General features: G+C 44.3%; 1 protein-coding gene across 4 annotated transcripts in view; it reads left to right on the top strand.

Moving 5' to 3' along the window:
• The window catches only part of mast3a (microtubule associated serine/threonine kinase 3a), an 89,909-nt gene extending 70,060 nt beyond the window's left edge, over positions 1-19,849 (top strand). For 3 of the 4 annotated variants that reach the window (XM_079529558.1, XM_079529559.1, XM_079529556.1), the window contains 11 exons: positions 44-145; positions 2,931-3,053; positions 4,373-4,488; positions 5,691-5,893; positions 10,781-10,902; positions 12,389-12,583; positions 13,259-13,494; positions 13,938-14,060; positions 15,089-15,225; positions 16,073-16,260; positions 18,477-19,849. In XM_079529558.1, the coding sequence (XP_079385684.1) occupies positions 44-145; positions 2,931-3,053; positions 4,373-4,488; positions 5,691-5,893; positions 10,781-10,902; positions 12,389-12,583; positions 13,259-13,494; positions 13,938-14,060; positions 15,089-15,225; positions 16,073-16,260; positions 18,477-19,399 (2,468 nt within the window). In that variant the 3' untranslated portion in view covers positions 19,400-19,849. The remainder of the gene's footprint in view (positions 1-43; positions 146-2,930; positions 3,054-4,372; positions 4,489-5,690; positions 5,894-10,780; positions 10,903-12,388; positions 12,584-13,258; positions 13,495-13,937; positions 14,061-15,088; positions 15,226-16,072; positions 16,261-18,476) is intronic. The other variant, XM_079529557.1, reaches the window with a different exon arrangement.
• The last annotated feature ends 2,960 nt before the right edge of the window (positions 19,850-22,809 follow it).

Below are 22,809 nucleotides of genomic sequence, written 5' to 3'. Positions count from 1 at the left end.
ACAAACGGCTTTCTTTCTTTCTTCTTTCTTTGTTTCCGTTTAGATGAGATCATCTGGCCGGAGGGGGAGGACGCGCTGCCAGCTGACGCCCAGGACCTGATCACCAGACTGCTGAGACAGAGTCCTCTGGAGAGGCTGGGGACAGGTTGGTTACCTCCTCCTCACTAAACACTCTAGTCTAGTTAGACTGTTGAGACAGAGCCCTCTGGAGAGGCTGGGGACAGGTTGGTTACCTCCTCCTCACTAAACACTCTAGTCTAGTTAGACTGCTGAGACAGAGCCCTCTGGAGAGGCTGGGGACAGGTTGGTTACCTCCTCACTAAACACTCTAGTCTAGTTAGACTGCTGAGACAGAGTCCTCTGGAGAGGCTGGGGACAGGTTGGTTACCTCCTCCTCACTAAACACTCTAGTCTAGTTAGACTGCTGAGACAGAGTCCTCTGGAGAGGCTGGGGACAGGTTGGCTACCTCCTCCTCACTAAACACTCTAGTCTAGTTAGACTGCTGAGACAGAGTCCTCTGGAGAGGCTGGGGACAGGTTGGTTACCTCCTCACTAAACACTCTAGTCTAGTTAGACTGCTGAGACAGAGTCCTCTGGAGAGGCTGGGGACAGGTTGGTTACCTCCTCCTCACTAAACACTCTAGTCTAGTTAGACTGCTGAGACAGAGTCCTCTGGAGAGGCTGGGGACAGGTTGGTTACCTCCTCCTCACTAAACACCCTAGTCTAGTTAGACTGCTGAGACAGAGTCCTCTGGAGAGGCTGGGGACAGGTTGGTTACCTCCTCCTCACTAAACACCCTAGTCTAGTTAGACTGCTGAGACAGAGTCCTCTGGAGAGGCTGGGGACAGGTTGGTTACCTCCTCACTAAACACTCTAGTCTAGTTAGACTGCTGAGACAGAGTCCTCTGGAGAGGCTGGGGACAGGTTGGTTACCCCCTCCTCACTAAACACTCTAGTCTAGTTAGACTGCTGAGACAGAGTCCTCTGGAGAGGCTGGGGACAGGTTGGTTACCCCCTCCTCACTAAACACTCTAGTCTAGTTAGACTGCTGAGACAGAGTCCTCTGGAGAGGCTGGGGACAGGTTGGTTACCTCCTCCTCACTAAACACTCTAGTCTAGTTAGACTGCTGAGACAGAGTCCTCTGGAGAGGCTGGGGACAGGTTGGTTACCCCCTCACTAAACACTCTAGTCTAGTTAGACTGTTGAGACAGAGTCCTCTGGAGAGGCTGGGGACAGGTTGGTTACCCCCTCCTCACTAAACACTCTAGTCTAGTTAGACTGCTGAGACAGAGTCCTCTGGAGAGGCTGGGGACAGGTTGGTTACCCCCTCCTCACTAAACACTCTAGTCTAGTTAGACTGCTGAGACAGAGTCCTCTGGAGAGGCTGGGGACAGGTTGGTTACCTCCTCCTCACTAAACACTCTAGTCTAGTTAGACTGCTGAGACAGAGTCCTCTGGAGAGGCTGGGGACAGGTTGGTTACCAACACCTCACTAAACACTCTAGTCTAGTTAGACTGCTGAGACAGAGTCCTCTGGAGAGGCTGGGGACAGGTTGTTTACCAACACCTCACTAAACACTCTAGTCTAGTTAGACTGCTGAGACAGAGTCATCTGGAGAGGCTGGGGACAGGTTGGTTACCAACACCTCACTAAACAATCTAGTCTAGTTAGACTGCTGAGACAGAGTCCTCTGACTAAGACGAAAAATGTTCGTCGACTACCTTTTTCCACTGATGAAAACTAAATGGAGACTAAGTAAAAACAACAGGCAAACGTTGATCAAAATAACAATTCTTCTACATTCTCTAATGATCTGCTATTGAAAAATAACAGATCTACAAGCTCGTAGCTTGTAGGTCTGCTATTGTAGGTCTGCTATTTTTTAGAAATCGTGAAAATGTGGCGCACATCTTTGCATATATATTCTTTCAGAGCAAACGTTTTTAACTTTGCTTCATGGGGGTCCCTGGAACAATATATTTACAGATGGGGGTCAGCGGCCAAATTCATATAATTCTGGGGGTCCTTGACATGGAAAGGTTGAGAACCACTGACATAGAAACATGGGCTTTTCAGAAAACTTTTAGGATTTTGAAGCCATTTTTTTTAGAATCGGCCTCAGGTCTAAATGGAAGAGTTAAAGATTTATAAGGCTAGAAGGTTGTACTGCCGGATACGGGAGGCTCCGCACTCTCAAATCTGTGCACTATCAGGTATTTCTTTATTATTGCAAGCTTTCGGTCTTTTTTTTATATATATATTCAATTGAATTCATAAGATTGTTGCCATCCCTAATTTGGACATGCCATTTCTCAAACATTTTCATAAAAAAGATCTTCAAGGTAACAACGTGTCAGTTGATGCGTTGTGAGCCTGTAAAATATATCGTCTATTTTCATTAAATACATATGTATACAAAAAATATATATATATATATATATATATATATATATATATATATATATATATACAAAAAATAAGCCATTTTTGCCAAAGGGGGACACTGCAGCCAGAAGTTATTATGGCTGTTTGGGGATCCTTGGCTAACATTAGAGAAGTCTAAAAAGCACTGCAGTGGCCTTGTTGGGAAGTATCCAGCATGTACAGGTAATGTAGGGGCTGGAGAGTCACAGTCCACAAATGGGCAAAACAAAATCGACTGTAGATTTATTCGACAAAAATCGCATTACATTTAGTCGACTAAAACTAGACTAAACATAATACACTCCAGGTGACTAAAATATGACTAAAACTAAATGAAGTTTTAATTCCAAAGACTATGACTAAAACTAAAATAGAAATTTGCTGCCAAAAACAACAACACTGCTCCAGACTGTATGACGGGAGCATTTGAAAATTGGCAACAAACAGTCTGGCACAACATTGACGCCTGGTCTCGGTCTCTTCTTCGTCTTCCTCTCCCAAGGGGGGACCAGCGAGGTGAAGATGCACATGTTCTTCCTGGGCCTGGACTGGACGGGGCTGCTGCGGCAGAAGGCCGAGTTCATACCGCAGCTGGAGACGGAAGACGACACCAGCTACTTTGACAGTAGGTGGCACACACCAGCTTTACATTAAAACCCATTTTGGGCGGGAACCCCTTTTGGTGTTTTAACTATTGAAAAATAGCAGATCTACAAGCTCTGTAAGCTTGTAGATCTGCTATTTTTCTGCTATTTTTGAAAAATCGTGAAAATGTGCCTCAAATCTTTGAATATATATTATTACAGAGTGAACATTTTAACTCAAATCTTTGCTTCTGTGGGGTCCCTGGAACAACATTTTTTCAGATGGGGGGCGGAGGCATATTACATATAATTTTTGGGGTCCTTGACATGAAATATTGAGCACCACTGATATAGAAACATGAAGACATTTAAAAAATTTCGACGTCAGGCCTAAATGGGTTAACAAATAGCGGCTCTGTGCCAGCGTCGTGTGTGCACTGTACGCACGCACGCACACACGCACGCATGCACGCACGCACGCACGCACGCACGCACGCACGCACGCACGCACGCACGCACGCACGCACGCACGTACGCACGCACGCACGCACGCACGCACGCACGCACGCACGCACGCACTCTTTTCTCTCAGGTGGCTGAAAGCAACACAATCTGCTTTGACAGTAGTGGCCTCAGCTCCACTAGCATACAAAAATGACATATCTGTGTGTGCGTGCATGCACACACACACACACACACACACACACACACACACACACACACACACACACACACACACACACGCACACATACTGTACACATACACACATTGTTTTTTTAATCATATTGTGTAACTTAAATTTTTGACATAATCTTTTACTGTTATATTTTTCCTGTTTTTTTTTTGACCACTAGTTTCTCTAAAACAGTTTTTCGTGTTTCTTTTTAGGTTTCATGACCTTAATTACACCCAAACAACCTGAACTTTGAACGTTCAGTGGATTTTCTGTGTGGCCTGGGATTTTCTCTCTGTCTGTGAAGCCTTTTGAGCTGCAGTGAAAACAGTGCAAAACAGTGACAACAGTCTGGACAAGTCTGGACGGGTGGAATAAAGTGGTCAGCGTCTCCCATGCCTTGTTAACATGACAACTGTGTGTGTGTGCGTGTGCGTGTGTGTGTGTGTGTGTGTGTGTGTGTGTGTGTGTGTGTGTGTGTGTGTGTGTGTGTGTGTGCGTGTGTGTGTGTGTGTGTGTGTGTGTGTGTGTGTGTGTGTGTGTGTGTGTGTGTGTGTGTGTGTGTGTGCGTGCGTGCGTGCGTGCGTGCGCGCGCGCGCGCGCGCGCGTGCGTGCGTGCGTGCGTGCGTGCGTGCACGTGCGTGCGTGCGTGTGTGTGTGTGTGTGTGCGCGTGTGCGTCTCGCAGCCCGCTCGGAGCGCTACAGCCACCTGGACACTGACGACGATGACGACGAAACCAACGATGACGAGTCATCCCTGGAGCTGCGGCAGTTCTCCTCCGTCGCCCATCGCTTCAGCAAGGTACCTACTGTACCTACTGTACTTACTGTACCTAGTGTACTGTACCTACCGCCCCGCGTCCAGCTACCACCCAGGGACGTGCACACATAGACATCAAAGGGGGCTTCAGCCCCTGCCCCTTTTACCCGTCTGTAAAACAACTGCCCTCTCCAGACCATGAATGCAGCGTTTACTATACATAATAATAATAATAAAACTTTATTTGTATAGCACCTTTCATGACATGAAATGCAGCTCAAAGTGCTTTACAGAGCAATGAAGAGAGAAAAAAAAGAAAAGAAAAGCAAGGCATAAACATTAAAAAACAAAAGCAGTAATGCAATACAGTGAGGACATGAATAACAAAAAAAATTAAAAAACAAATCAATTAAAAGCAAGGGTGTAGAAGTGGGTCTTGAGCTGTGCTTTAAAATCTACAGAGGCTGCCTGTCGAAGGTACAGTGGGAGTTTGTTCCACGCCGTCGGCCCGTAGAAGCAAAAAGCTTCTCTCCTTTCCATGCCATACCTGGAAGGCAGCCTTCAGGAGAATTGCTTTTTTTCCTGAAGTCTCCTGAACTTGAACACAGCATTTTGCGTTGAACTAATTTGTTTAGAAATCCATGTTGTTACACAACCTGCATCTCCACTAGCTAAAGAGTGCTGGGTTGCGCCCCGAAAATAGCTGATCTACAAGCTCTGGTCCATAGGTCTAATGCTTCATTAGAAAGCACTAAGGAAACTAAGGAAAGTAGGGTAGTGGACACACTCTTGAGCCACCCACCACACGTATAAAATGTACTTTTTGGCCAGAAAGGGAAAATCTTGTCTATGATATTTTTCTCTTGGCAATATCGGTAGTGTCCACTGGACAGTGTCCAGTGGACACTGTCCACTAAGGAAAGTAGGCTTTCTAATTACACAAGCCGTCCTTGTATTGGTGAGTAGGTAAAACGTTTTTTATATTTCCGCTACAGAGGAGAGGCTGGTCTGCATTTCACGCGAGAGCTATGGAAGCAAAGAGTGGCAGAGCCTTAACCCATTTTGGGCGGGAACCCCTTTTGGTGTTTTAACTAAGCATTATGTTATACTTTATCTATTGAAAATAGCAGATCTACAAGCTCGTGGCACAAATCATTGAATATATATTTCAGAGCGAACATTTTTAACTAAAATATTTGCTTCTGAGTATTACTCATATGCACATACACATTATGTCCATCTAGGTGTACAGCAGCACAGAGCAGCTCTCCAGCTCCACGCCGTCCAATCAGAGCCTGTCGTCGTCGGAGCGCAGCCACAGCGAGGAGAAGGAGGAGTCGTCCCGCTGCTGGGAGGGGCGGGGGGTCCTCTCCCCCCCCTGCGACGGACACAAGCAACCAGCGGGGGGCGGCGGAGAGCCCCGGAGGCCCGACGGACAGAGAGGGAGGTGAGCTAGGAACGAGGGAGGAGTCAGAGGTTGATCTGATGTACCTCGGTCATGATTGGTGGAAGGCCCTTCTCTATCCTCATTGGATGAAGGCTTTGCCACCTATAACCAAAAACGAAACCTAAGGTTTTTTGACCCTCAGGGGTTAACCAGGGACAGGGAGGAACTCCTTATATGGTCAGCACACTCTATAGCAGGGAGGATTATCACAACAAAATAAAAAAATAAGTGATATTTGAATTAACCCATTTTGACTTGAGATCAGATTCTAAAAAATGTCTTCTACATCAGTTTTCAGTTTTCTGAAAAAAGCTATGTTTCTATGTCAGTCGATTTTTCAAAAATAGCAGACCTACAAGCTCGTAGCGCGCCACTCGGTGGTGCGCTATGAGCTTGTAGATCTGCTATTTTTCAATAGCTAAAGCATAACATAATGCTAACACCAAAAGGGGTTCCCGCCCGAAATGGGTTAAGTGAAATCACTGAATATACCTTTAACTAATTTTCTGCTAAGGGCAGTTATAAATGTCAGAGTCGTCAGCATACTTATATGCTTTTTTATATGACGTTCATATAAAAAAAAATAACGTCAAGCAGATAAGCGTCCTGAATCATAGCCAAGGTCGATAACCAAATAAACCAAAACCGTTTGTAAATCCGTCAAAATTCGAGCGCGTTTTGAGTATTCTTTTGTTTGAACTGTACTGTGCTGTAGGACTGCAGCAAGATGGCCGCCGATGAACGACACCGCCTTGAGCCACCTGGCCTTTATTATATAATGTCTGTGGGGAGAAAGACGAGGAAGTAGGGAATCTAGTGGGTGGTGAATGGTGATGTACTGGTCATCAAATGCCGCGCTACTCTTTCATGGCTATAGGTTAGAAATGTTCACTGCAGCACTATAATTAGAGCCTGTGCCTCCTGGCTGGAGATTCACGCTCCACTGGGTGTCCCTTTTCTAGTTCTTATTGCATTTAGTTTTCTTTTTTTTTTAGCAGCTAGGGATAAAAAATAAAAATAAACTCATAGATTTTTCGGTCAAAGGCTTTTTCCTCAGTGTAGGACCTTGATTGTCATTGAAATGTAGAAATAGATGTCCCAGCTTCGACTTTGTCGCGTGACGTGTATTGCACGACGTCATCCTTTAACCCCTTCTAGGCGGGAACCCCTTTTTGGTGTTTTAACACTAGCGCGTCGGAGCGGTCAGGCTGACCGATTTTGAAATTTTGAAGTGGATTTTCTTTGCCCATGAAGTCCTGAGAAAGTTCCCCTTGCATGACTTTTTCTAAATGTTCGATTCAAACCATCTCTGTTTTTTTTTTCATCTGAAACGTTTTGGAAATATGATTTTAGACATAATTCTACTAAAATGTCTGCTCTTTTTCGGTCCGTGGGACCGCTCTTAGAGCCCTCACCCTTTCTCCCCCACAAGCAGTGCTTTTCACACCTCCCTCCCGGCTGGAGACGGGCATTGTTCAAGCTAATGTGTCATTTGCATTCCAACTAGCCTTCCACATGTAGGCAAACTTACATTACAAACTTACATAAACTAAATGTTGTTTTAGATGTTATATTTGTTATATGCGGTTTGCAGAAATAACGATGTCTGACTTTATTTCTCGAAACGGAAAAATAAATATGGTGTGTGGTATTGTTTCCACCAAGCGCATAGCTCAATAGATATAAATACATGTTGACTATACACGCCATCTTTAGCATAATTATGTTGGAATAATAAAGTTTATAGCATTGTGACTATGTCGCGCATATTCATTTCATATATCAGCGCATCAAAAATATGGTGAAATATGGTGTATTGACTGACTGGCGTATTGTTTCAACCAAACGCATAGCTCAATAGATATAAATACATGTTGACTATACACGCCATCTTTATAGCATAATTATGTAAGGTGGCGATGATAAAAATGAATCAATTATCCTGGAATAATAAAGTTTATAGCATGGTCTGTTTGACCCGACCGACATTTCCTTGGAGCGAGAATGTTCGCCGATGCGCGAATCAGCGCGATGCCAAATAAAAATGACAGTGTTTGAAATCAGTCCAACCCGATAGACGTCCCGAACTTCTAAATGTTTTGTCAGTAAGAAGAACAGTTCTGTCCGTCCTTCGTCTGTAAACTTTTCTGCACGCGACCAGTGGAACTGATTTTCACGCATCACGGCTCTCTTTTTTTCTCTCTCTCCCTCTCTCGTGGAGAGGGAGAAAATATCCAAGTAACTGACGGTGAGGTGTGCGGAAGTGCATTTTAGATAACGCTGTAGCACTATTTGTGGCGGTGATGCGTCACATGACTTGATCTATCCTATGGTGTATATATAAACCGTGCTGCTGCTACGGACCTTTCTGCTGGCACAATAAATCAAATATATATAAATGACATCGATCATAGGCGGCGGGTATGTAAGGCTAGGCCAGGTTTAGCCTTCCCAAAAATTATGCTGGGTATTTTTAAAATATATATAGGCTAATATGTGCGCAGCATTAGAAGGCTAGCCGCTCCCAAACTCCCAACTCCTTTGTCTGTAGCCTAAACTTTTCTGATTTGCACGCACGCACGCACAGCTCTTTCCTTTTTTTGGCACAATATATAACTAATGTCGTATTTCGTCTGAGCAATGTGCCTGGCTCTGGCAATAACGTGTGGTAGCCTATTGTATTGGCTCAATACAAAGTCGGACAGTGTTTGCTGCGCAAGGGTATTCAATAAAGCGCTCACACCGTCACTATAATTATAGTTTGGTAAACTGAAATAAAAAATAACTTTGAGTTGACCTGTCTAGTTGAAACTGCTGCCTTGAATTCGTTGGAATGTAACATTTAGAAGACAATGGCAAGCCGTCAACGGGTGCAGAGAGAGGTGTGAAGATCATTAGACAGTGGGGGAGACAATGGCCAATCAAATAGCACGAAAAACACCGGTCAGCCTGACCGTTAGCCGTCATATTAGTAGTGCATTTTTTTCAGACATCCTAGTGTTAAAGCATTATGTTCTGCTTTAGCTATTGGAAAATAGCAGATCTACAAGCGGCACCGAGTGCCGCGCTACGAGCTTGTAGGTCTGCTATTTTTGAAAGATCGTTAAAATGTGGCGCAAATCTTTGAATATATATTCTTCCAGAGTTTTGAACTCAAATCATTGCTTCTGGGGGGTCCCTGGAACAACATATTTTGGGGTCGGCGGCCCCAGATAATTCTGGGGCTCCTTGACAGCTCCTTGAGACATGTTTTACATAGAAACATGGGGTTTTTCAGAAAACCGTCATGATTGAGAAGACATTTTGCAGAATCGTCCTCAGGTCTAAATGGGTTAACCCATTTACATCTTTGTCGCCTCATAGCTTTTAACCACTTTCACCATTATTTTAAACTTTAGCTGTTGAAAAATAGCAGATCTACAAGCTCGCTATTTGTTCTTTTTTTTATCGTGAAAATGTGTGCAAATTAGGGATGTCCCGATCACGTTTTTTTGCTCCCGATCCGATTCCGATCATTTGATTTTGATCATCTGCCGATACCGATTTTTCCTGATCCAAACATTTTCATGTCAAGGACAAGGACCCCCAAAATGATATGCAATTGGCCGCCGACCCCCATCTGAAAATATGATGTTCCAGGGACCCCCTCCCAGAAGCAAAGATTTTAGTTAAAAAACATTCGCTCTGAAAGGATATATATTCAAAGATTTGCACCACATTTTCACGATATTTAAAAAAATAGCAGACCTACAAGCTCCTAGCGCGGCACTCGGTGCCGCGTTATGAGCTTGTAGATCTGCTATTTTTCAATAGCTAGTAGCTACAGTATAACATAACCAAAAGGGTGTTCCTGTCCAGAACGGTAACACAGGAAAAACACATGTCCGTGCCAGTTGAACTGTCACTTGGGTATAACCTCAGCCTGTCAGTGTTATTATCCTAACACTGTTGAAAGGGAAACCCGTCCTAGCCAACCCATACATAACATCGAACCCAATTAAACTGTAATTTTAAACTGTAACATTACAAATCACCGGATAAAAGCATCCGCTAGGGCAGGGGTTCTCAACCGGTGGGTCGCGACCCCTCGGGGGGTCGCCAAATTATTTTGGGGGGTCCCCAAAATATTAAAAAAAAGAAAAAAGAAAAAAAGATTTTTTTTTTAAAAAAAAATTCACGATTTTTCAAAAATAGCAGACCTACAAGTTCATAGCGCGCAGATCTGCTATTTTTCAATAGCTAAATTATAACAATGCTTAGGCGCCCGGCTGGCCAAGTGGTCCAGGCGCATCATGCCACATATACTGTAGCCTGACAGCGCGTCGCGTGTTCGAGTCCCGTTCATGACGACCTTTGCTGCGTGTCTCTCCCCTTCTCTCTCTCTCCCTCTTTCCTGTCAGTCTTCACTTTACTTGATACTATCAATAAAGGCAGAAAAGCCAAAAAAAAAAAAAATCTAAAACGTTTTAAAAAAGCGTCCGCTAAATGCCAACAATCTTAAATGATAAGAAAACGTGAAATTTTTCCAGAGGTTCTACTTTTTGTTCGGGGGCATTTCTCCAAATGTTATCCCTTCTTAACCCATTTAGGACTGAGAGCAAGATTCTACAAAAATGTCCTTTAAATCCTGACAGTTTTCTGGGGAACAACATATTTTCAGATGGGGGTCGGCAGCCAATTCAATATCATTTTTTGGGTCCTTGACATGAAATATTGAGCACCACTGAATTGATATAGAAACATGAGGTATTTCAGAAAACTGTCAGGATTTAGAAGACTTTTTTTTTAATTTCGACGTCAGGCCTAAACGGGTTAAAACACCAACAAGAGGGTTGGGTTCAAGTCCTGAATGGGCTAACTTAACCGTGGGTCTGTTTGTCCTTCCAGCTTGCGACCCCGAGCCTCGTCCAGCTCTTCCCAGTCGGAGCGCAGTGCTAGTCCGCTGGTGATGAACAGCACCCAGAGCCTGGACACCATGTCTCGCTTCGCCATCTCCGCAGAGGAGGAGGGTAAGGCTGACCCGACCACATGCATCATTAACAGTGACGTAGATGTCCGTCATGGTACTTAGTACGGTCGGTCATGTGCCCGAGTCAAGTTAGTGATATCAAAACCGGTCGCATCACAGTCCACAGCCTAGAGGCGCTTGTTGCGCAATCCTCGGTGTTGCACAACAGTGACACGTCATCGAAAATGTTCCTCCCCCTGTTTAGCCGGCGACAACGAAAATCTTAAAACGTTAATAACTCGCGATCTAAATCATCCCGTCTAATTATGAAAAAACATCCTATGTTTGACGGGCCCCCGCTGTCCAGTCGCTAGTCTCGATAGATTTATTCTTACCTCCCGTTGTTGTCGATCGTCTTTAGAGTGGTTTGGCTATTGTTAGCTGCTACACAGACATTCACAACAACATCCGGTCCGTCGGTGAAAGTGGTCCGGGCGCTATAAACGATGGGCACATTTTATTAATGGATTAAATAAGCCCTTAAAGGTGTTAATGGACACAGACACAAACAAACATTGCTGCGTCCTGCTGCGCCGCAATCACTTTAGCCCTATATACATTTTTGGCCATTTGAAAATAGCCGATCTACAAGCTCACAATGTGTTGCTATGCGGCGCATTGTGAGCTTGTAGATTGGCTATTTTCAATAGATTTTTATATATATTTTAAAACCTGAAATGAGACATTTTGCATAGTGAGTACTTTTACTTTAGGTACTTTAAGCACATTTTGATGCCAATACTTTTGCACTTTCACTCAAGTACATTTTGAATTCCGGGACTTTTACTTGCGGATGGAGCATTTCTAAATTGCTGTATCGATAACTAAAGCTAAACTAAAGTAAAAAAACTAACTAAACTAAAACTATAACGAAAAATGTTCGTCGACTACCTTTTTCACGGATGAAAACTAATTGGAAACTAAATTAAAACTAAAACTAAGCCATGGTGACTAAAACTAAGACTAAATATACTGACAATTTCTTCAACAAACTAGACTAAAATGTTAGGAAGGGACTAGTGGACAAGAGATCCAGTATATGTAAGACACATGTCATTTTACACTTGGTTGCATGCTGAAAATAGCCGATCTACAAGCTCACAACGCGTCGCAGCGCGACGTGTTGTGAGCTTGTAGATCGGCTATTTTCAGAAAGTGTAAAATCAGCCATTATGACACAGGTCCGCCAAAATACATTTTAGTCGACTAAATCAACTGTACTGTAGATTTAGTCGACTAAAATCTTATGACATTTAGTCGACTAAGAGTCGACTAAGACTAGACGACTAAAATCTTATGACTTATGAAGACTTAGACAAACACCAAAACATTTCAGGTGACTAAAATGTGACTTCAACTAAATTAAGTTTTATTCCAAAGACTACGACTAAAACTAAAATCTGAATTGGCTGCCAAAAACAACATGTGTGTTTCCACCACTGCTCTCTGCCTGACGCTGCTGACCCCACCTGACCCCACCCTTCCAGACGGCATGGTCACCAACTTGCGGCGCATTCGCCTGAGGAGCAACAGCACGGGCACCAGGCCGTCCTACCGGAGGGGAGCGTCCCGGCGCATCGCCCACCAGCTGGAGACGCCCGAAAACCCCAGACCCCCTGCGGCCGCCTGCAAGCTCCCCAAGTCAGCCTCGGTGTCTGGCCTGTCCCTCGTCATCACACCAGGTACGGAGGATATACACCGTTATACAATGTTTCACACAGATTTAATTTCTTTGCTAAATAGTTACTGTATCGATTTTAAATCGTTGAATCGTATCGTATCGCCATAATGACCCAATGTCATCCATGTATCGTAACGTCAGAACCATGTATCGTAACGTCAGAACCATGTATCGTAACGTCAGAACCATGTATCGTAACGTCAGAACCATGTATCGTAACGTCAGAACCATGTATCGTGATACGTATCGTATCGCTGTTAACCCATTCAGGACGGGTACCCCCTTTTGGTGTTTTAAGCATTATGTCGTACTTTAGCTATTGAAAAATAGCAGATCTACAAGCTCATAGCACGGCACCGAGTGCCGTGCTATGAGCTTGTAGGTCTGCTATTTTTGAAAAATCGTGAAAATGTGGTGCAAATCTTTGAATATATATTCTTTCACAGCGAATGTTTTTAACTCAAATCTTTGCTTTGCAGTCGGCGGCGGCCAATTACATATATATTTGGGGTCCTCGACATGAAATATTGAGCACCACTGATATAGAAACATACGTATTTCAGAAAACTGTCAGGATTTAGAAGACTTTTTTTTTTTTTTTTTTACGTCAGGCCTAAATTGGTTAAAATGTATCATTGCACCCCTACTAATCGCTCTCCTCCCCTCCCAAACTCAGACGACTCGGCAGGCGGCGGTCCGCCCCCCACGAGTCCCAAGTCGTCCCTGTCCCTGTCCTCCAACCCGTCGTCCAGAGACTCGTCCCCCAGCCGCGGGGACCTGTCCCTCAGCATCAGCTGTCTCCGCCCGCCCGTGGTCATCCACAGCTCCGGCAAGAGGTTCGGCTTTGCGCTGCGCGCCATCCGAGTCTACATGGGAGACAGCGATGTGTACACCGTGCACCACATGGTCTGGGTAGGTTTTCTGACATTTTCTAAAATATTGTTTCATATTTTTTGCGTTAAAACAAAAGGATTTATGTTAACCCATTCTCGGGGCGGCAACCCCTTTTGATGTTTTAAGCATTATGTTATAATTTAGCTATTGAAAAATAGCAGATCTACAAGCTCAAAATGCGGCACAAATCTTTGAATATATACTTTCAGAGCGAACGTTTTTAACGGGTCAATAATTGGCTGTGTGGAAAAATGAAAAGGTTTTGTAACTGCGATTAGATGATCATTTTGTCAACTAATAATGTCAATCTCTGTGGGCCTGCGTGCGTGTCAATCTCTGCCTGCGTGCGTGCCTGCGTGCGTGTCAATCTCTGCCTGCGTGCGTGCCTGCGTGCGTGTCAATCTCTGCCTGCGTGCGTGCCTGCGTGCGTGCCTGCGTGTGTGACGTGTGCGTCTCTACAGTGCGTTGAGGAGGGCAGTCCAGCTCAGGAGGCCGGCCTGAGGGCAGGTGATCTCATCACCCACGTGAACGGGGAGTCTGTGCAGGGACTGGTGCACACGGAGGTGGTGGAGCTACTTCTAAAGGTAACACACATCTTCTCCCACAAAACGTTGTAACGTCGTTGACTTATAGGCCTCATTCACACATAAACAACACATGTGACCAGAGTTGACTGAGAGCCTGCCATCGCGCAAATTCCAGCTTATCACCAGAGGAGATTTTTTTTTCTTCTTTTTTTCCCCAAAATGAGTTAATAGCACTGGCAGAAAAGTTGAAATCGACGTGTAAATATGAAATACATGCTTAAACATGTAGCTAGGTGTAATGTTAGAGTCCACAGAAGTGAACCTTTCAAGCCTGTTTTCTCAACTTGCTGTTTCTCTGCAAGACATTACTCTATAAGTCATATCTCCAAAACTGGTGGGTCAAACTGAACAACCAATATGTCAATTTGAAGCTATGATTCCCTGCTTTCATATGACATGAAAATTCAATGGCAGTCCCTCAGTCAAATTTAGTCACATATGTTCTGTGCTCTGCCTGTGTTTGATGGCCGACCTCAATGCTTTTCCAATGGGAGTCACATGGTTTGACCAAACATTTGTGTTTGATGGAGGGGAGGGGGACAGAACACAGCCATCAAACACAAATGTTTGGTCAAAATCATGTGACTCCCATTGGAAAAGCATTGAGGGCGGCCATCAAACACAGGCAGAGCACAGAACATATGTTGTTTATGTGTGAATGAGGCCTTATGGATGGAAGTGTTTCATAATATAATATCTCTGCTGTCGGGAGAAAACCACCTAACTCCAAAATGTTCATTTTTTTCAGGAAATTAAGAAAACCTTATATTGTGAAAACAAAGCAAAGTTGGTGTTGTGACTTTAATATATTGTCAATTACTTGCATGAGAGGGGGAGAGGTGGTGGAGTTAGCTGCTCTAGCGGACAGTTTGAGGGTCCAATGGAGTTAAGAGGTTTTGTAGCAAGCGTTTTTTTACAACTTTCCATTGGTTCAATATTTTCGAAACAACACACAGACGTAAAGGGTGTTCAATAGCACTGATTTATGAAAAAAGTGAATCTCACATAATGAATGTTTTCAACAGAGCGGCAGCAAGGTGACCCTGCAGACCACTGCTCTGGAGAACACCTCCATAAAGGTGGGCCCCGCCAGGAAGACCAGCTACAAGGCCAAGATGGCCCGACGCAGCAAGAAGAGCAAGAGGAAGGAAGGAGCAGAGAGGTAAACATCAATAGTTATCCCTTTAGCAGACCTGAGATTATACTAAATGTCTTCTAAAATCATGACGGTTTTCTGAAAAAAACCCATGTTTCTATGTCAGTGGTACTCAAACTATTTCATGTCAAGGACCCACAGAATTATCTGCATTGAGCCACCGACCCCCATTTGATAGTATGTTGTTCCAGGGACCCCCCCCCCCCAGAAGCAAATATTTGTGCTTTATTTCACTGTGAAAGAATATATATTCAAAGATTTGCACCACGTTTTCACGATTTTTCAAAAATCTACACGCTCGTATAGCGCGGCACTCATTGTGAAACTGTAGTTCTGTAGTTCGGCTGTTTTTGGGTAGGCAACAACGTAAGGCCACAAAATGCCAGCCCGAGCCCGACACTAGCCCAATGCCCCATGGGGTTCGAGTCTGCCTCGGCACCAAGCTGACAAGGGTCTGCAATGTATTAGCCCCCGAGCCCCCTACCTCAGACCCGAAACCAAATGAAGTTCTTGTGCTCGCTTTCTCTGAAGCAAGCAGCATGCAACTCTCTGTCTGATATCACACACACACACACACATGTAAACACAGTTATACAGGTAGCGTAACTCCTTGCGGTAAGTTACTGTATATGTGTAGGTAGAGAGAACGAGAGAGAGCTGTGTGGGTGTCATTGTTTTTATGTTCTCCCCCTTACACAGCAAAGTTTGGATGCATTTCAGACATTGCACGATTGCATGGATTTATCCCAACTTTGCTGTATCCCAGGTATAGCTATTAGAAGTGACAAAACGTTGTGACCACAAATGCAGGTGAAGTATGTCACACAATTTCCTCCGTCTCCTCTCCGGGCAGCAGGCGCCGCAGCATGCTGAAGAAGCTGACCAAGCACACGACGCCTCCTCCGCCCATGCAGAGCAGCCGCAGCTTCTCCTCGGGGTTCCACCAGTCCTCCAGTGACAGCCTCTCGGGCTCCCCGACGCAGAGCCTCTCTCCTGGGCCTTCCACGCCCTGCCGCTCCCCTGCCCCGGACCACTCTGGAGGTGAGCGCTGGAGAGGAGATGACTTGCTATAGGTGTTTTTAGTCCATGGGGGGGAACAATAAGCCGTAGTATACAATTCCCAAAAAGGAGGGGGAAAAGTATGACAACATCTTGTGTCAGGGTACTGTATGCTTTTATGGGCGCTAGCCCCTCCTATGTCCAGCTTTGAGGGTTTGTGTAAACACAAACATTGTCCTAACACAAACATTGAATGACATTGACAATGAATGGCCAGCTTTGAGTGTTTGCGCTCACACAAACATTGCATAAACACTGCTTACAGCACTGATTACAGCACTGCTTACAGCACTGCTTACAGCACTGATTACAGCAAAACCCGGCTGAACCGAGATGACTGGTCACCCTTTTTTCCCCACAAAGAGCGGAAAATAACTCTTTATATTTGCGATCGGAGCTCCCGTGCGAACGTCCAATGAGAGCGGGATGCGTTCATTAACCCATTCAGGCCTGACCTCAAAATATTAAAAAGAATCTTCTAAATCCTCCAGTTTTCTGAAATAAATATTTTCACGATTTTTCACGAACATAATCCTTAAAACACTAAAAGGGGTTACCGCCACAGAATGGGTTAATGTGGCCCTCAGGTTAATATCAGAATACTGATATATTATTGATTTGCAGACATGACCTTTAATTACTTTAATTACTTCGGTCTAAATTTAGTAGCTTAATCAGTCGTATTGAAATGTTATTTTTCTCATATTGTCCAAATGTATTTGTATTTAGTTCATAAAGTTAACATAACAGGCATAAAAGGCATTTGAAAGGCATTTTAAATGAAATAAAAATGTAACTTTTCAGGATTCCAATTCAAAAATAGCAAAAAAAACCAAAAAAAAACCAGGATGCACATGGATACACCTGGGACGTATCCTCAGTGATGTATCCCAAGGGTTTCGGGTCTCCCAACATCATACCCCTCACTCAGGTGACCCAGCCCAGGGTTGATCAAGTCCCGACTTACGTCCCTGTAGCTACCCTCGATCAGTCCCATTAGGGAAAAACCAGGGCCACACAATCCGTTCCTCCTGAACTCCTATGCCGGGACTGGGAGGTACTATTCCGGCGCGTAGGAAGGACTAGGCTCAGTGGGTTGACTCCTGTTCGGTGCCCCTCCTACGTCTCACCAGGTCCACTCCTGCTCTCACCAGGTCCCAGCCCCTGTGCTATTTTTGCTATTATTCAAATAATAGCAAAACATAGCTGATTTACAAGCTCAAAACGTGTCGCAGTGCGATGCCTTTTGAGCTTGTAGATCGGCTATTTTTGCCCCGACAGTAAGGTAATATACAATGTGGCCCTCAGGAGTGAGTGTGGAAATATAGTGGCCCTCTCCATCCCTGCTATAGATGCAGCAATGCTGCTCTCTGCTGGATAAAGAAGGAAATGGCATGTGACTCTTGATTTTGTTTGTAACACACAGCACCACTACCTGTAAAGGTGGCCATACACTAGCCGATTTTTTTCAGCACCACACACTACAGGATAATCGGAGCGGGCAGAGCAAATATCAAACATTCTTGATGTTGATCGGGCCGATCCCGATCGCGCTTTGAGCGGTCGGGCACCCCCCGAGTGTCAAAAATGCCCGATTATCGGCTAGTGTAAGGCCACCTTAACAGTGCATGTATAACACTGCAGGCAGCAGAGACCTACAATTTAAAATTACAATTTAGGCATTTAGCAGACGCTCTTAAACACGCTCCATATATGGTTTATTGCGACCATAGGTCGCATAGATACGATGAATACCTTCATCTCCGTGTGTTAATCACACCTCCATATATGGTCACGCCTCGTGACATCACGCCTCCATATATGATCACGCCTCGTGACACGTCACGCCTCGTGACACGTCACGCCACCATATATGGCTATCTCTACGACCACTGGCCTCATCTAACCCTGGATAACCGTACATGGAGACCGTACATATCATTTTAATTGTTGATTAAGTCACCTTTTTACAAGTAACGAGGTATAGATTGTAAAGATCAGGCGTTCGTGGAATGAGCAACGCAGCTAAACATCCCAAAAATTGCAAATGCTTGGTATTCAACCCTGGCTTTGAGTTGCTTATAGTGCATTGGATGACTGCACTCTCCCACAGTAATAAGGGCGGGAAAACATATTGCCACATTTTGTACACTAAATAACGCCGGTTCTGTTTCATCCCCCCGTTGTGCCGTGTACAGACTCCAGCTCTTCTTCGTGCTCCAGCTCCCCCAACTCTCCGGTGCCACAGGCCCGCCCCAGTTCCCTCCACGTGCTCGGCCGCTACACCAAGGCCGGCCGCTGCAAGTCCACCAGCAGCATCCCCCCGTCCCCGCTGGCCTGCATCCCCCCTCCCCAGCCCCTGTCTCCCCAGTCCCTCCCCAACCACCCCAAGGCGGCCCTGCACGGCGCCGCGGGCTTCCATGGCAAGACCCTGTCCCCGCCCACCATCGCCCGCCACTCGGTGCGCCCGCGCAGCGCCGAGCCCCCGCGCTCGCCCCTCCTCAAGAGGGTGCAGTCGGCGGAGAAGCTGTCGGGCGGGTACCACAGCAGCGGCGACAAGAAGGCCTCCTACGGCGCCACCCGCAGGCACACCATGGAGGTGCCTCTGTCGGAGGGGGAAGGCCTGGAGGATCTGGAGAGCGACGCGGCCGCCGGGTTCGTCTGCGTGGGCGAGCACGGCCGCCAGGGGCTGTACATCGGCGGGCAGAGGGGCCACCGGGATGCGGCGGCCGCCGCGGGAGGAGGCAACCACGACTACCACATCCGCTCGCCGGCCACACAACCACACCGCAGCGGCGGAGGCAACCATAACGCCAACAAGGAGGTGGTGGTGATGAGGAAGCTGGCTCTGACGGAGCGCCGGGAGTCCTTCATGAAACAAGAGGCCGTGCAGGAGGTGAGTTTCGACGACCTGGAAGAGAAGGAGGCGACGACGAAGACGCCCAGCCCCACTCTTCTTCTCCCCACCGCCACGCGGCAGCCCAGTAAGGCGTTCAAGGCGTCCTGGAACAACTCAGAGGCCTCAGAGTCCGAGTGCGCGGTCGTTGAGCCGGTGGTGGCGAGAGGAGCACAGGGTACAACGCAGCAGAAATCCAAGCCAAAAGAGAAAGACGCGTCGTAGGGGTTTTTTGTTTTAATATAGGTCAAAAATGCAGTCTCATTCAGGAAAGAGAAAGTTCCTTTGTAACGACTACGGTCATGCTGACCTGCTACTGTATTTTACTTTTAATGCATTGCATGTGTCCATAAAACTGTGACCAAGCCCACAATAATAATTGTCACAAGCAAAATACTAAGCAGAAAGGACGAGAAGAAGAAAAATAATTAGATGTTGTCTTTTTGAGTAACACGTGCATCATTGCAACCACACTGTTAACAGAACATGTGCCAAAACTATGTTTACCTTTTTGTTTGGTGTTTTGGCCTCTCTTTTGGTTCTCAAATCACTGTGGCACCTATAACTGATTATATTTTGTAAATATCTCTTTTTTTTCTTTTTATGAAGAAACTTATTTATGACTCTTTTTTTTTTAATGCTCATTAAATTTGTTTTTTGGTTGCTGAAAATGCCTTGATGGTTCAGCTACTTTATTTCAGGAATTGCACAAACTGTATGCAGAAGCTCCGTTGTATTCATAATTTGCAAACCCAACAGAGCAGCATCTCTGGTCTTTTTGTCTTAACTGTTAGCACAGTCGAGGGAATACAGTTAAAATAGCAACAGATATCGTGATTCTATCGGGAAACGTATAGATCATGACCTAACTCCTGAGTCGTGTGTTCAAATTTGGCCTTTTTTTCCCACAGAATAGCGATGTTTTTGCCTCTTGTATATGTACTGTATTATAACGTCGGATGTTATTCTGTGCCGCCCCCTCTCAGAAGAAATATATGAAAAATACCGTGGTGGTGATCATTTGTATTCTTAGTTATTCTGAACATGTACTTGTAAAAGCAGAAAACGTTTTAAATAGTGACATCTTTAGCTGTGGCGCCAAAAGCATGATTTAGCCATAGGAACCATTTGGAAAAGGTACTGTAGTTGTATATAGTTTAACCCATTTAGACCTGAGGACGCATGTGTGTCATATTATAGCTTTAAACCCATTTTGGGCGGGAACCCCTTTTGGTGTTTTAACTAAGCATTATGTTATACTTTAGCTATTGAAAAATAGCAGATCTACAAGCTCATATGAACTTGTAGGTCTGCTATTTTTGAAAAATCGTAAAAATGCGGCACAAATCTTTGAATATATATTCTTTCAAAGCAAACTTTTTTTTTATTTCGACGTCAGGCCTGAATGGGTTAAAACGAGGCTTCATGCATGCATCGGCCATTATACTGCCACCATGCTGTCATACATGATTCAGTGATGCCATTTGAACTAATTGGAACCCTGGAATGATTCAAATGACAGAGCGGTTGACCCGAGTGTAGATAAATAAGGCTTTGTGACGATACCTTTGGGAAGCACACGGTTGGCCTCTGTCTTGTCTTATCACCGTCTACCGGCTTGTCGAATCAAGCTTCTTGGCCACTCCTTACTAAATCTAAATCTAGCTGATGTAAGTGTTTTTGCACAAGTCATTGTAGGGTTATTATTATTATTATTATTATAATACATTTGGAGCACATTTATTTTTCACAATTATCTCTCTGGGTTGAAGAAATTGTACAGTGTACGACACGAAGAAAGAAAAAAGGCTCCATGGTTTTATAAAAAAAAGAAAAAAAAGTGTAGTGAATGAATGTTTACATGTTAAAACAAACGTGTTCATGTGTGGATTCTTTTTTTTTTTTGTCATGGTTTCGGAAGATAAATTATTGTTTGTGAATGGCATAACACCGCAGACCCTGATGAATGGATGAAGGAATGAGTAGAAACCATCTTTTTTTTTTTTATATATTTTGATATGGAAGCAGTCTTGTTGCAGTACTAAATAACCTATGCTGTTGATGTATATTGTATACACAATGATGGACCTTATAACAGGTGTTTTGGTGGTGTTCAAAAAAAAGAAGTGACCTTGTTTGTGTAGATGAGCTTAGAAATTGACTCAATGAGGTGATACTGTAAGTACAGTGCAGTATTTGGGGTGGCCTGATCAGTCTCAAAGAAACTCTTGCACCGCATAATCCCAAATGCATCAATCCCAATAACTATCTTTTTTAACATCTTTTGGGTTCGATCTTGGTTTAGTCTCACCCTAAGATACATTTTGCTAGCAGATGAGGACATAATATGGCTTGTTTATGCACAATGCATTTTTCTTGTTTTCTTCATTTTCGATCGACTGTTTCTTCTGCAGCCATTTTGCCGATCAAACTGAAAATGCTTCCATTCCTCCATGATTTGAAATGGATTGTTTCATAGAACAAAGACGGTTGCATTTGGTAGCGATATCAAAGAATACCGGCGTCAGTATACAGTAGTTGCAGCGACAGGGAATCGACAATATTAGAATTTAGAAACAGCAGTTTAGCTATACTAACACTTCAACATCGGTAATGTGATAAAATGAAGGGTTGGAATTGAAATGTCTTGTTCATCTCATTTGTGGGCATACAAGAATGATTCACACGTGACTAATCATGGGATTCTATAAGGCTATATACTGTACATCCATATACAATATGAAGTACTCCTACCTATCTCTGCGTTTCCCTGTCATGCCCCAAGACATTTATTACCAAGGTGTATCTTGTTATTAAAATGGAATTGTTTTTGTTTAGTTTTTTTTTAACTTCATTTTATGATATGGTGAATATACTATATTAAGAAGATCCTAACTATAGAAACCCACACAAAGGCCAGGTTGGGTTAATAATTCAAAGAAGGGAATGTACAGCTTTGATTCACAATGAAAACATGAATCTCTCTCCTCCTCACCACAACATTAAACTCTATCATTTTGGAAATTACCTGACTTGGGTTGTCCTCTTTTCACACTTATAGGTCCAAATAAAGCTCTGTTTTGTATGCGTGTTAAAATGGTTACCCTCCCCCAACCCTAATTGACATCCAATAATTGGTCTTTTACTGATTCCCTAGTCATGAGGTTCTGGTGCAGACTAGTGTGATGTTTCACATTTTCTATTTTCTTAACGGAGCTTGAAATAAATGAATGGCAGAAGACGAAAAAAATAACGTGTGGTTTATTTTATATTTCATGAAGAACCACCTCTCCAAGATGTACATTTTTTCAGGAAATGAAAAAAAAACAACATCCAACTCAAGTGGAGTTAGGAGGTTTTTGTCGATGCGCTTTTTATTTAATTTATTGGTTCAATATTGATTTCACCAACACAGAGACATAAAGGGTGCACTGATTCATGAAAAAAACAAGCCCTCCTCCCTCGCCTGTGTGTGTGTGTGTGTGTGTGTGTGCGTGCGTGCGTGCGTGCGTGCGTGCGTGCGTGTGTGTGTGACATGAGAAAGCTTGTCTTGAGAAGAACCACTGCTATACTGGACATTTGCACATACTTTCTCATATTAATCAAAGAAACGTGCACAGCAATTTGGCAATTTA

The sequence above is a fragment of the Electrona antarctica genome, assembly GCF_951216825.1.
Source record: "Electrona antarctica genome assembly, chromosome: 19".
Lineage (NCBI taxonomy): Eukaryota > Metazoa > Chordata > Actinopteri > Myctophiformes > Myctophidae > Electrona > Electrona antarctica.
Note: the sequence above shows the minus strand (reverse complement) of the source record. Positions and strands in the feature narration are given on the sequence as shown.